The sequence below is a fragment of the Grus americana genome, chromosome 1 (genome assembly GCF_028858705.1).
Source record: "Grus americana isolate bGruAme1 chromosome 1, bGruAme1.mat, whole genome shotgun sequence".
NCBI lineage: Eukaryota > Metazoa > Chordata > Aves > Gruiformes > Gruidae > Grus > Grus americana.
The window spans coordinates 146,081,960-146,094,417 of record NC_072852.1 but is presented as its reverse complement, the minus strand read 5'-3'; the positions used below and the strand labels follow the sequence as shown (position 1 = coordinate 146,094,417).

At 44.3% G+C, this 12,458-nt stretch overlaps 1 protein-coding gene across 1 annotated transcript in view; it reads right to left on the bottom strand.

The window, feature by feature from the left end:
- Positions 1-8,956, bottom strand: part of GABRB3 (gamma-aminobutyric acid type A receptor subunit beta3) — a 115,223-nt gene extending 106,267 nt beyond the window's left edge. The window contains exons 1-3 of the mRNA XM_054809374.1: positions 8,784-8,956; positions 8,521-8,612; positions 8,284-8,351 (exon numbers count right to left, since the gene is read on the bottom strand). Coding sequence (XP_054665349.1) covers positions 8,284-8,351; positions 8,521-8,612; positions 8,784-8,863 — 240 coding nt within the window. The 5' untranslated portion in view covers positions 8,864-8,956. The remainder of the gene's footprint in view (positions 1-8,283; positions 8,352-8,520; positions 8,613-8,783) is intronic.
- Positions 8,957-12,458: the final 3,502 nt, after the last annotated feature.

Genomic DNA, 12,458 nt, shown 5'->3' with positions numbered 1-12,458 from the left:
ATGACTGTATCATAGGGGAGAAAACAGAAAGTTTGTCCTGGATAAGCTAAAACCCCGAATGGTAACTAAATATTACTCAACCTCTTCCACAGAAAGTTTTTATTGTCCTTCAGCATTGATGGACTGCACCTCATATTACCTGAGTTTAAATTCTTTATATAATCAAATCTTTATTAAAATTAAAATTGTGGGGGAAAGTGTATCGTCACTAAATGATCCTAATGCTCTGGTGACACCTAAACAAAAAGTACACGTTCTGAGAGTCTTGAGACTTGGGAAGTCTCAAGTCACAAATCATGGGAGGTTGCAAAAGTACACTGGAGAAGTATTAGCAAGTGTTTATTTTATTCTTCCCTAAGCGTCCACTACCAGCCAGTATCAGAGTCAGGACACTTGGTTGGGTGGACCTTTAGTCAGATATGTCATGGATCTTTCTGTGTTTGTATGTTGTTTTCTGCCAATCATGAGATTGTCTGCTGTGCCTTTATCAAATTGCTAAGCTTTCTGCTTGATTACAAACATTAAATTATCTGAATAAGCACTCAGTGCATGAATAAAAATCTTCATATAAATATCACTCTTTCCTTTCTCTCTTTTTTTTCTATCTTCAAAGGAATGCGAAAAATTGGTAGGCACAGAGTAGGTATAAATCCATAAAGTTTCTGTGAATTTTCCACTCCCATTGTATAACTTAAATTAGCACACCTCTTCATTACTTGGACATGATGAAAGGCTGTCGACAGAAGTAAAAATTTACTTATGGTTACATGCACAGAAGTCTTGACCTTGGACTTTATAACTCTTTTTTTTTTTTTATAACCAGTATATTTGAAAGGACATATATGCAATGCCTGATGCAATCAATACAAAAGATACCAAGAACACAATGAAGATACAGACACAATGTTGGTAACTAATGACATCTCAGATGGCATGGCATATCCTTATGACACTGTCATATATTAAAAATGACCTGTGAGAGACTCCTGATCTTCTGCAGCATCAGCAACGAGACCAGCAGGGGCATCCAAAACCACACCAAGACACACTTGTGTGCACAACTCAGGGGAGCACTGACAGAAATAATCATTAAATCAGAGCACAGATTCACAGAAATACAGTGCTGGAAAAGATCTCAAAGCTTCAGCTAGCCCAGCCTCTCCAGGGGCAAGAGCCACACCACTGCAAGATGTATTTTTCTACACTCTTCTTGAAAACCTGCAACAAAGGAGATGCTACAACACATGTGGCTAGCTGAAAACTGAAATCAATTACTTAATTAAAAATCAATTAATTAATTAATTTCTTCAGATCTTACTTCAATTGATGCTAAAGAGCAGCTCATCAGCCTCCTTTCTCCACCAGCTTCCTACATATTGGAAAATTTATGTCCTCTCTCTATCCTATTTTTCAGTGCTAAACAAAACCATTTACTTCAACATTGTTGCATACGCCCCGTATTCTAATTATTTTAATTGGAAACGTTTGTTTCCCTTCCTTATACCTCCTGCTCATTTCCATCTCCCTGCAAGCCAGTGCAAAAACACTGGACACAGCATTCTTGCTCAGGCTTCACAAACGGTGGACAGAGAAATCCCTGTGCCTTGTGAATGACACTTCTATTTATGTACCCAAGAGTAAGATGTCTCTTTTTTCAATTGTATTGCATTTATGACTTGGATTAATTTTTTCGCTTCCTTTAGACTCTGGCCCAGTAAAACCTCCACATCCTTTTTTTTCCTGCACTGCTGTTTAGCCAATTATTTCTCATTTTAATTACTGGATTCTTCCTTCCCTACAAAATGCAGCACTTTGTGCTTGCCCCTTCTTTATTTAGGGCCATTCCTCTAATTTGTAAACATCATTTTGAATTCCCTCTTCATTCCCTGAAGTGTTTGCAATTATTCCAGATTGATGTCATCACAGATTGTATCTATTTCATCATCCAAGTCAGGATGATTCAACCTTGGCAGCTGGAGTTGGCTTTTAAAAAGCCTATTGCCATCTCCCAGCAACATTAACTACCTCCTTGTCCCTGCACAGGCAGGTATTTCTTCCCCTTCACAGCAGCTGCTTTCCTCTGCGGATAAGCAGAAGCCTGTCATCAATTCCCTTGGCCAAACAGGAGTTATTCTCCTATCACATTATCTGTTACAAGCACTTCTCTCTGTCAACAGGAACTATGAAACATGACAGGAGTGGAGAGACAGAGTCAGGCAGGCTGGGGGAGTTCACGGGTACCGTCCTGAGGAAGAAAACTGGATGGGGCCAAAAGAGAGGATTAGAAGGAAGGATGCTCCTGTTGCCAGCTGGCAACTGGAAGGCAGGTAACCTGCTCAGATAGACTGTCCTCCAGGAGCCGTGCCTGTTGCTGCCATCTCCTACTGGATGGCTGCTGGCTCATCACCGGCACGGTGACAGCACTCTGCAGGGCTATGCTGGCCTCAGGAGATGCTTCCCTGCTTGGGCAGTATTTCTTTCTTCTTCCTTTTTTTTTTCCTATCTATCAAATACATACATGAATATATATATATAAAAATATATACACACAAAATTATTTAGATGCTCTGTCTGCCATATCTATTTAGTATGATCTAGTAGTCTCCCTACATATGTTAAATTATAAAATATATAAAAACAAAAATCAGTATATAAAGTTATATATTCTATTTTATACTCTTGTGATTTGTGATCAAGTTATAAGCACTGCACACATGAATCTTCTAGCTAGAAAACTTGCGTTTGCAATAAAAATGATTATGTAATCACTTTATTAATACAACTCATTTAATTTCTCCATCTGAATCTTCAAAGCAAACTATGTCACAACTCAGTTAGGATTTCCTGCTTGAGGTAACTTTGAGATTCTGTTTGCAAAGTATTTAGAAAGTAGCTGTTTATGGCAGGAAATATAAGCTATGATTATGATAGGAAACATAGGTTAGGTTTCATTGTGCCTAGCTGCAGCCACTCAAAGACTAACCAAGTTGCCTTGGCTCTCTCTGCAGCCATTCAAGGAAGATGGACACCTTCCAGAAAGATGAGTCCTTCCATCTTAAAAAAAACCCCACACAGATATCTAAGGTATCTCTTACAAATTAGTGCCTATCTTCTCACGATTCCAGAGGGAGCCTGGAGGATGATCTTTGGCTGGACACCTAGGGAACAATTCACTTACCTAAGCAAGGGTGTCCGGTGCCATTTCGGATGCTCTGGATTATGCAGGACCTCTGCACACGGCTGGCAGAGTCCCCTATAGGAGTCCACTACCCTTCTGGAGAGGCAGCTGGAGTCCAAACGGGATACCCTGAGGCACTTAAAATACCTAAGAAGCACTATTAAAGTGTCTTTTTTATTTTAAGATAAATAGCTCTCTGGACTCCGTCACTTGTATTGACAAGAGTAAGACTCATTTGTTTCAGCTTCAGGAGCTGGTGTCACGTTTAACACATGTGCACAGAGCATGCAGACATGGCAGAGGACTTGCGAGAGATTTGCACCAACCTGGACTGGAGATTGGAGGGTAAGTACAATACCATGAAGCTGAAATGATAGTAGACACCTTTGCCTATGCAGCCACACTCTGTTCTAGATCCCCATTAACTACAGTTGTAGAGCTTAGCAATCCAGCTTTCATTTAGACATCTAATTGTATACATCTTAATTTACATGAACTGAATCCCACTCCATTTTTTAGACATCTAAAGTAAGATGTGGCAAATCTCATCAACGGAAGTACGAAGGTTTTGCACCTTCAGTATTTCAGGTGAAGTATGAATTAATTCACCTTAAAATAACTATTTATGCATCACTATCTAAGGAAAGTAGACAATATTTGCCTTCGGTGAGTAAGAACTTTAGCTGACCTTACAGCAGCAACTAAAACACAGTTTGTCAGAGAGATGTCAAAATTGCTTTGAAAATCAGCAGGCATCCAATGAAGTCCATATGCGTACTTGCAGTTTTATAATGGAACATATGTAAAAATAAAAAATTACAGTGTTAGCATAGAACAGATTACATCTTTTTCAGAAACAACAACTCGTAAGTTTTATGGCCTGACTTTATGTCAAACTAATTTTCTGAGTACAGTATTCTCAAAACAGCAGGATGACTATATAGCCAATGATGCCTCCTGGGTTTTGCTGGTTTGAGTTTAATTTTATCGAAATTAGAGCCTTTGAACAATTCTGAAGTCCCCTCCATACACAAAGAGAATGCAGACAGCAGCACTTTAGAGAGCTGTAGTACAAGTTTGCTTTGTTACAGGAGATCATACTATTCTCTGCAAAACGTTATCTCTAAAGAAAAGGTTCCTTTTTGCCCTGATCCCCTTGTCTTCTCTATCCACTTTATAGGTTTACCTCCCATAAACTATAAAACACATCCTAAAATGATGGGAAAATGAAAGCACAGCACCTAAGTCTTCCAGCTATAATGATGAGTTTAAAGAGGGGGTTATTTGGCAACTCAGCGTATTGATTATTTAACTTCCTAAGGATAAAAAGCTGCGGGAGTATTTGGGTGCTTGAAAATTATATGCCTGGAACTAACGCATTTGATTCACATACCAAATGTTGAACAAGAATCAGACTGTAAAAAGAATCACAAACTGTGGATACTATCTGATTGGAAATAGGCTGACAGGCTAGTCAAAAGCACGAGAACTGTTTCTTTTTCAATTCACATCAGCTAAGCAAAACATACCTCTAAAACATAGAAAGTACAGAACACAATCAACCCAAATTATGTAAAATGATCAGTTATACAGCTAAATAATTGAAATCTGACAACAGTAATCTTCCATACTCTTTATTTGTGAAATGACTTACAGTATTTTCTACTACTACTGTTATTATTGATTAGTATTTGGTTTGGAGATGTTCATTAATGTACATTGTACAAGCATTTACAGCAGTTTTAAATGCAATTACTTGAGGTATGCACAAAACCAGGTAGGTGGTTAAGTACCCAATTATGAGTATAACTTGCGATATAGGCAAATAATAATGGGAAAGCATACCCAGGTAAGGCAGGGAAATAAAGGACATACGGCAAGATATATATATATATATGTGTATATATGTATATGTACAAGTCAGTAACAGACTGCAACCCTTCCTTGAACAATGCACGTCTTACATGCAACTTCATTAATTCATTCTTGCTACCATATATGTAACTCAAAGTATAAATATCAAAGCATATTATTCTTACTTCATAAATGTTTGTATTTTCAGTATGATATAAATAGTATAGCAGAGTAACAATTTCAGTAATGCTACTCAATATTTTCAAAATGTTATGAGATCAAATAGAAATTGCTTATTTAAAACTTTTTAGTAGAACAATCTGATGCTGTGCAGTCCTGATACTTGCATCAGTCCTCCTGATCCAGCTTAGCATTGCAGCATCAAAAGTAAAACAAATGTTAACTGTTCCAGGTAATCTGAGGAAGATGCACATTACTATTCAATAAGTGTATTCTAAAAAATAGCTACAGGTAGCCTAGATGCACGGAGGGCAAAGGATTTTTAATAACTTTCAACAGAAAGACTAAAAATACACAAATTTTTAAAATGCTGGAAAGCCGAATTAATAACTAGTAACCAAAGATCCATAGAGGAATACATTATATATAAACCTACAGTTTGATTAAGAATAAAAAAAGAGTATGATACAAGCTCTAATTCTTGTTACAAAGAATTGTCATCGTATCACTGAAAGCTACATTACAGACTGCCTATAAGCCAGTATAATAAAACTTGCTGTAATAACTTTTTATTTATATTCATAAAATTGAAGAATGTTAATTCTCTAGTTATTTTATTTTTAATATAGAGATGAATTTTAACAAGCTAATTTATAAAAGGTTACACTGATGTCTAGATTTAAATCAAAGGAATTAATGTCCGCAAATCACAGTTCATAGAGAGAAATTCTTGTAAGACATTTCAATAGTTGATGAGGCTAAAGGTCAATGCTCACAATATCTGCTTGGAATTAAATGAAAGAATATGTCAAAGATTAAAAGTTTAGTTGGTAACCAGCATGAAGTTCAACAGCTATGCCTCAGGTCTTCAAACTAACTGACTTTTTTTTTTCCCCTCCAAATTACTATCTTGGAATGTATACTTCAGTAATCTTGAAAAGCTCCTTCTGTTCATCCTTATTCATCATTTCCTGATATTTACTCAAGAATCTTTGCAGATCAGTATAAAGTTACCTAAAATAAGTAGAAGTAATCAACTCAGGCAGTACTTGAATATAGCTGTGCTTAGTGAAAGATGACTTCTTTCACAGGGAGAAGAGACAAGCTCAGCTGAAAGTCCAGTTGTAGTAAGGTGTTCACCAACCAGAAGCCCTTTCTGCTCATTTTTCCTGAAGCAAATTAATACAGTTTTTGTAACAATAGTACTTTAGCAACTGTCTTCAGAAACACATATTTGTTTCTGTTGCAAGATCTGTATTGATATTTTTCAGACTTTGCACTGTCCCATGAGAGGGCACAGAAAAAACCTTTTCACTTCTTTAGAGCTCTGGCAACTAATGGGAAACAGCGGGCACTGACTTGCGGGCCAGCTAGAAACTAAATGGGTATGCTGGCTCACTGTCCAGGAGAAAGGGATGGCACCCATCCTCTTGAGGAGCTCCAGTCTTATTCAAGATCTAATTATCCAGCCTAGCAGAACAACAAGCAGTGCAATTACTTACTTTTCCTTATACCCCTGCTACAGTGGCTTGGACAAGCTGTTATTTAAACCTAACAGGCTTTCCCACAGCTGGGAAAAAAAAAAAGCACCATACATACCCTCATGTCCTCTCCAATCTCAGCCTGCCTCTCTCTGATATTTATTCCTTATGTGGCACTTCACATACACAAAGTGTTATATATTAATTGAATGCGTAATGTAGTGCTTCCCTAAGTGTGGACCATAGCCAAAGGTGGGGGAAGGTGGCAGTGGGGATACTAAGTCAGGCTTTTTGATTACTCTTCAAAGACTCAGCTTCCATTTTTTTGAGAAGCAATCCTACAGGTACAGAAAAGTCTGTGGAATATATGAGCTGTCTCTGCAGCTGCCTGAATTTGCAGGAAGCCTAAAATAAACTCTTATAAATAAGAACTATCTCATTTGTCCCTCCTGAATGAGTAGAAAGGCAGATGTTGGCAGCACTTTTAACTGAAAACAGGTAACTATCTCTGTTAAAGCCATTTTTTAAAAGATCAATAGTAGAGCAAAAAGTTTCTATCTCAGAATTTTGGGTAGAGCAGGTGAAAGAAGGTGCAGGATTAATGAAAATACACAGACCATATATAAAGCCAAGCTACGATAGCTTGTAGCACTGCAACAGTGCATTGAAGGAGGGGTAATGCTGGTGTTAGTGTCATATTTAGTGAAAGAGAGCTCAGCTTCCAAACGTGCACATTATTATTTTTAATGCCATAAATACAACCACAGCATTGCAGAGTACACTGGCCTTTTTACCTCCGGTTTGCAAAAGAAAAAATCTAATATACAGAGGGAATGACTAATTTGCTAAGAAGCATGAAAAATCCACCTCAGATTTAGGATTAAGACAAGAAACAGCAATTCTGCCTTCCAACCCCAAATTGCCAAACTGCACAGACCCGGGGACCAAACGGCAGAAACACACGGAACACCTGCCTTATCCTCAGCGAACCTGACAACCTCCGAACAGCATCACTCTGCGAAGCAAAATTACAATTCCTCCGAAGACCGTACGCAATCGCGCCTGCTCCAGATGCACGACAATAATTAACGCACTCGCACATGTCAGAGTTTAATCCACCGACAAGCTCGGTTGTTGGGATGCCTGAACCGCGCAAGAAGTGGGGAGATGCCGACAGCCGCGGCCCTCCGCCACCTGCCCCCGTCGACCGCTGCCACCGGCCCGCTCCGCTCCGCATCCCGCCGGCTGCGGGGCCGCGGCAAATGCCGGTGGCCCGGCGGAGCCGGGAGGCAACGGGAGGGGTAGGGGGGTGTCAGGCGGCCCGGCACCCCCCGGGCTCGGCCGGGCCACGCACGCCCGCGGAGGCGGTCGCTGGCAGCAAGAGGGGAAAGGGAGGAAAGGGGAAAGCGCGTCTCCGGGGAAATAAAGTTTGCAGGTGGAGATGGCAGCGCTCGGCGCCCCGCTCAGCTCGGCCGCCGCCCGCCCTGGCAGCAGCGACTTCGTGCGAAGGGAGGGACGGGGAACGGGCGGCTGTGACCCGCCGGGCGGCAGCCCCAGCTCCGGCGCCGGCTGGTCCCCCCCGCTACTCACCATATTGACTTCTGAAACCATGTCGATGCTGGCGATGTCGATGTTCATCCCCACGCAAACGGGCGGACCTGCGGGCAGAGGAGACCGTTACCCGCCGCCGCTCCGCGACCTGGCGGCGAGAGGGGCCGCGTCAGCGGGGACGCGGGAACCGGCTCCGCCGTGCGGGAGCGGCGGCAGCCCCGGGGCGGGGGGGGGGGAAGGGGGCTCCGGGCGGCGAACCCGGGCAGGGCGACTCACCTCCGAAATCCGGCCGTAGGCGGATGTCGTAGCCCTTCAACAATTTATCCACAGTTTCCTTCACGAAGGACATGTTGCCGGGATCGTTCACACTGTGGGGGAGAGAGACGGGGGGGTGTCGGGTGGGGGAGGCAAAGGATGGGGTGCGGGGGGACGGGGGCGACGGCGGGAGAGGGGAGCGGGGGGGCGGGGGGGGCAGCGCATCAGCTTGTTCCCCTGGCGAAACGCATCCCGCCCCGCCGCCGGGGCACGCTGGCTCCTACCTCTGGGCGCAGCAGACCACGGCCACCAGGACGGGAGCGGAGAAGATCCCGAAGATCCTGCCTCCTCCAAAGCCCCACATCCCTCCGCTCCGCGCTCCCTCCGCGCAGCAGCAGCAGCCGCCGCCGCCGCGATCCGGCTGCCCCAGCTACCGCTGAGGAAGAGGCGGAGGCGACAGTCCCCGTCCCCCTCCCGCCCCCCCCCCAAAAAAAAATCCCCCACCCCCTGCCCCAAGACCGCTGCCCGGCCCGTGGGAGCCGCCCGCGCACCCGGCAGCGCCCACCCCGCGGCCGGACGCCGCCGAGCCCCGGAGGAAGCCGCCCTCCGCCGGAGCCCGGCCGCCTGCCTGCCTCCCCTCCGCCCGCCGTCCCCACACGTCGCCGCCCGCCCTGCCGCCTTCCCGCCAGCCGGGAAGGGAGGGGAGGGGAAGGGAGGGGAGGGGAGGGCGCCGCCGTCCCTCCCGGCGGAGAGCCCGAGGAGGGGCGCCGTGGGGAGCGGGGCTCGCCGGGGCCGGCACCAGGAGGCGGCGGCTCCCCCAGCGCCGCCTCGGGGTACGCCCGCCCCGCCGGCCACGGCACCGGCCCTGAGGCAGGGGTGTCCCCTCCCAGCCACCGAGCGGGGATCCCCGCAGCCTGCTCCTTCTCTTCGGGAGGGCGAGGGGATCCCCGGAGGGGCGAGCGGGACCGGGGCAGCCCGCCGGGACCCACCTGGAGCCGGGTAAGAGGGGGCTGCCTGCCCGACGCCGGGCCGGGCTGAGTGGGTGCGGGCCTCGCCTCAGCCCTGGGGCAGGCAGGCCGCCCTCCCCTGCCCCTCGGCCTGCCCCAAGCAGGGTGACTGCGCCCACCTGCCTCTTGGCGTGTCCTGCGAGCCATGCTGGGTGGGAGGCCACGGGAGAGGGAGCTGGGCCCGGAGCCCTGCCCTGGCCCCACAGGGCTGGAGGGGGTCCCAGCCATGGCCAGGGGTGCAGTGTGCATGTAGAGGTACGGGGCCTGAGGCTCCCTGCAGCCATGCCTGTGTGGATGCCATCCACACAGACCGAGAGTGTCATGTTTTGCCAGGCAAACGTTACGTGGGACGGTAGCAAAAGGAAACTGCCCTGGTGTCAAAGGGACACGCGGTGAGAGCTGTCGGACCTCTGTTGTGTTGCCTGTGAACTTCTGGGTGCTCTTAACTGTATAAATCATTGGTTGGGGTGGAGGAAGCACAGTTGTTATTATTGTTAACCTCCTTCCAGGTTAATTAGTCCTTTCAGCAGGACTAATTGGCATGGAAACAGAAGCACGCTGACTTGGCTATATTGCTTTTGGTTCCAGAGCCAGCTCCTTCTCAGTGCCAGACCTCTTCACCATGCTCTACCAATGGTGTAAACATGCCCTTAGCCAGCTCCTGCTTCTGGTTACATCGCAATCGGTGTCTGCTGGTCCGTGACAGAGCACAACATTTCACTAGTAAAGGGAGAAAAGCAATGTTGGGTTTTTTTCACTTTTACCACCTGTTTTTCCTTCTACATATCTTCTTTCCTTAGACAAACTGCTAGGAAAAGGAGGGACACTTGAGGAATGCCATGGTGTTGTGTACAGGTGAGAAAGCATGGATGGCTTTTCATCTCCGCCCAACAAATTCTTAAAAAGACAGACAAGTGCCATCCATGGTATACGTCCTGACCTTGTTGCTGTTGTAGTTAATAATAAAGCTCAAATAAAAGAAAGAGCAGGCTCAGTTTAAAAACAATATAAGACGCTATAGGCAATGAGAAAAAATTTAGAGAAACTGGGTGTTGCCAAATCTTGTGATTTCGTTTTAAGTCTTGCAATATTTGGGGGTTTTAATAGTGCCGTAATTACTATGATTATAAAGTAAGTCAAAATCTTAGCTTTCAGTTAAAAGCTAACAAGGCTTATTATGAAAGCTTGAGAATTGTGACATGAAGCATACATGACTCAAGGGCTCAAAAATGAAAAATCAAATAATAAATATATATTATATATACATTATATATATATTAAAAAGTTATTTGAGAGCCCTGGATCCTGACTTTTCTTTAATGCTATGGATGGGCTATATTGAAGACTAGTTCTTTCAAAGGCTTGAGAGAAAGTGAATTTAGGGAAGGGTACCGACTCAGTTCTCTCCCCCTAAGTGCTGAAAGAAAGTGTTAACACTATGAAGAAAATATTTCTTATGAAGAATTTAACATGGTTTAAAAGCACCTTTAAGCACTAATAACGTTTCTTAAATAGATTGTCGGTTTTATAACAGAAATAAAATATTTTAGAGAACACTACTTCTGATTAATGTGCTATCCTGGTACTTTGGAAACACATCTGAGGTGGGAATGAATCAACAGTGCTGTAGAGTCTGTCATATTTTATCACTTCATTTAAGTATTTGTCTTCTTGATCTTTCAGAGCAACCATTTCCATTTACTTGTGGGTAGTTTAAAGATAATCCAGGTTGGAGCTGATGGGAGAAGGAATTAGTTAGAGGGATATGGAGCATTTGTTCCTTGGGACTTTGGATTCAATTAGCCTTAGCAGTAACTGAAAGACATTAAAAATTATAAATAATCAATGATTTTCATGAAAGGTAAAAATCATCTTGACTTCTCAGTGATGTGGCATTTACAGTGAAAATGGCACTTTGGGTTTTGAACGCAAGAAGGACTCAGAACAAAGCTTCTGTGGCAACAGTCTGGAGGTAAGATCCAGCAAAGCCCTGCTTAGTGCTGAGTATTTAAGGAAATAATGGAAGCCAAGACTTTTGGGGAGCCATTTAATGTGGCCAATAGGAAAAAAATGAGCAGAGAAATAGACTTCTTGTCCTGCCCCAAAATTTTCTCCTGGATTTAGGCTCCTAAACGTCTCCCTTCAGAAAGCAAAGAGGTTGTTTCCAGGTATGGCGGGAAGGAGTCTAGACACTTTTATCCACCAACGCAAAGCACCCAGTCAGAACCTGCAGGTTCTCCATCCAAGAAGATCCCAAGGATGTATCTCCCGAGACCAGCCCAGCCTGCAGGACCTCAGGGTAAGGTTTTTGTCTCTGTTGTTTGAAATGTGCCACTTTCCAGCAAATAGTTAAGTAGGGCAGAGAGGGAAAGAGTTAACATGACTGTGTGGCCTAGTGATTTGGCTCTTATCTATGAAGTACTGTTATTTCATAAATAATCCAGTAATTCATGAATTAATTACTGGATAAAATAAATCAATGTTCAGTGGTGTAAGGAACAGAACCCGATTCTCTGCTCCCCTTAGGTGCCTTCATCATTGCTCATTCTCACTCTTGCTCTTTTTCCAACATACAGTCTGTCCCAGTAAAATTATCCCTGTAAAAGATGAGACTTCAAATGTTGTAGTTCAGGGACTAAAATTCATCACTGTTTCTACTACTTTGGGGAATGTTCCAGCCTCTGGGCCACTAGACAGTTAAGATCTATGCTCCCAATTAAATTTTGTTCAATAAGGTAAGCACAGCGATATTCCTCTCTTCCTTAGCATTGCCAATATTGGTAAAGGCCACTTCAGAAATGGATAAGTCTAAACTGCAAAGGCAAGCATTATGTGTGAGGGAGCAATAGGACTGTCCTTGGGCCAATGCAAATAGATGCGGCAGAGTACACCTGCCAAGCCTACACGTGAAAGAAGTCCTTGGGGTGAGTGGGGTTACAATGGATTCATCGG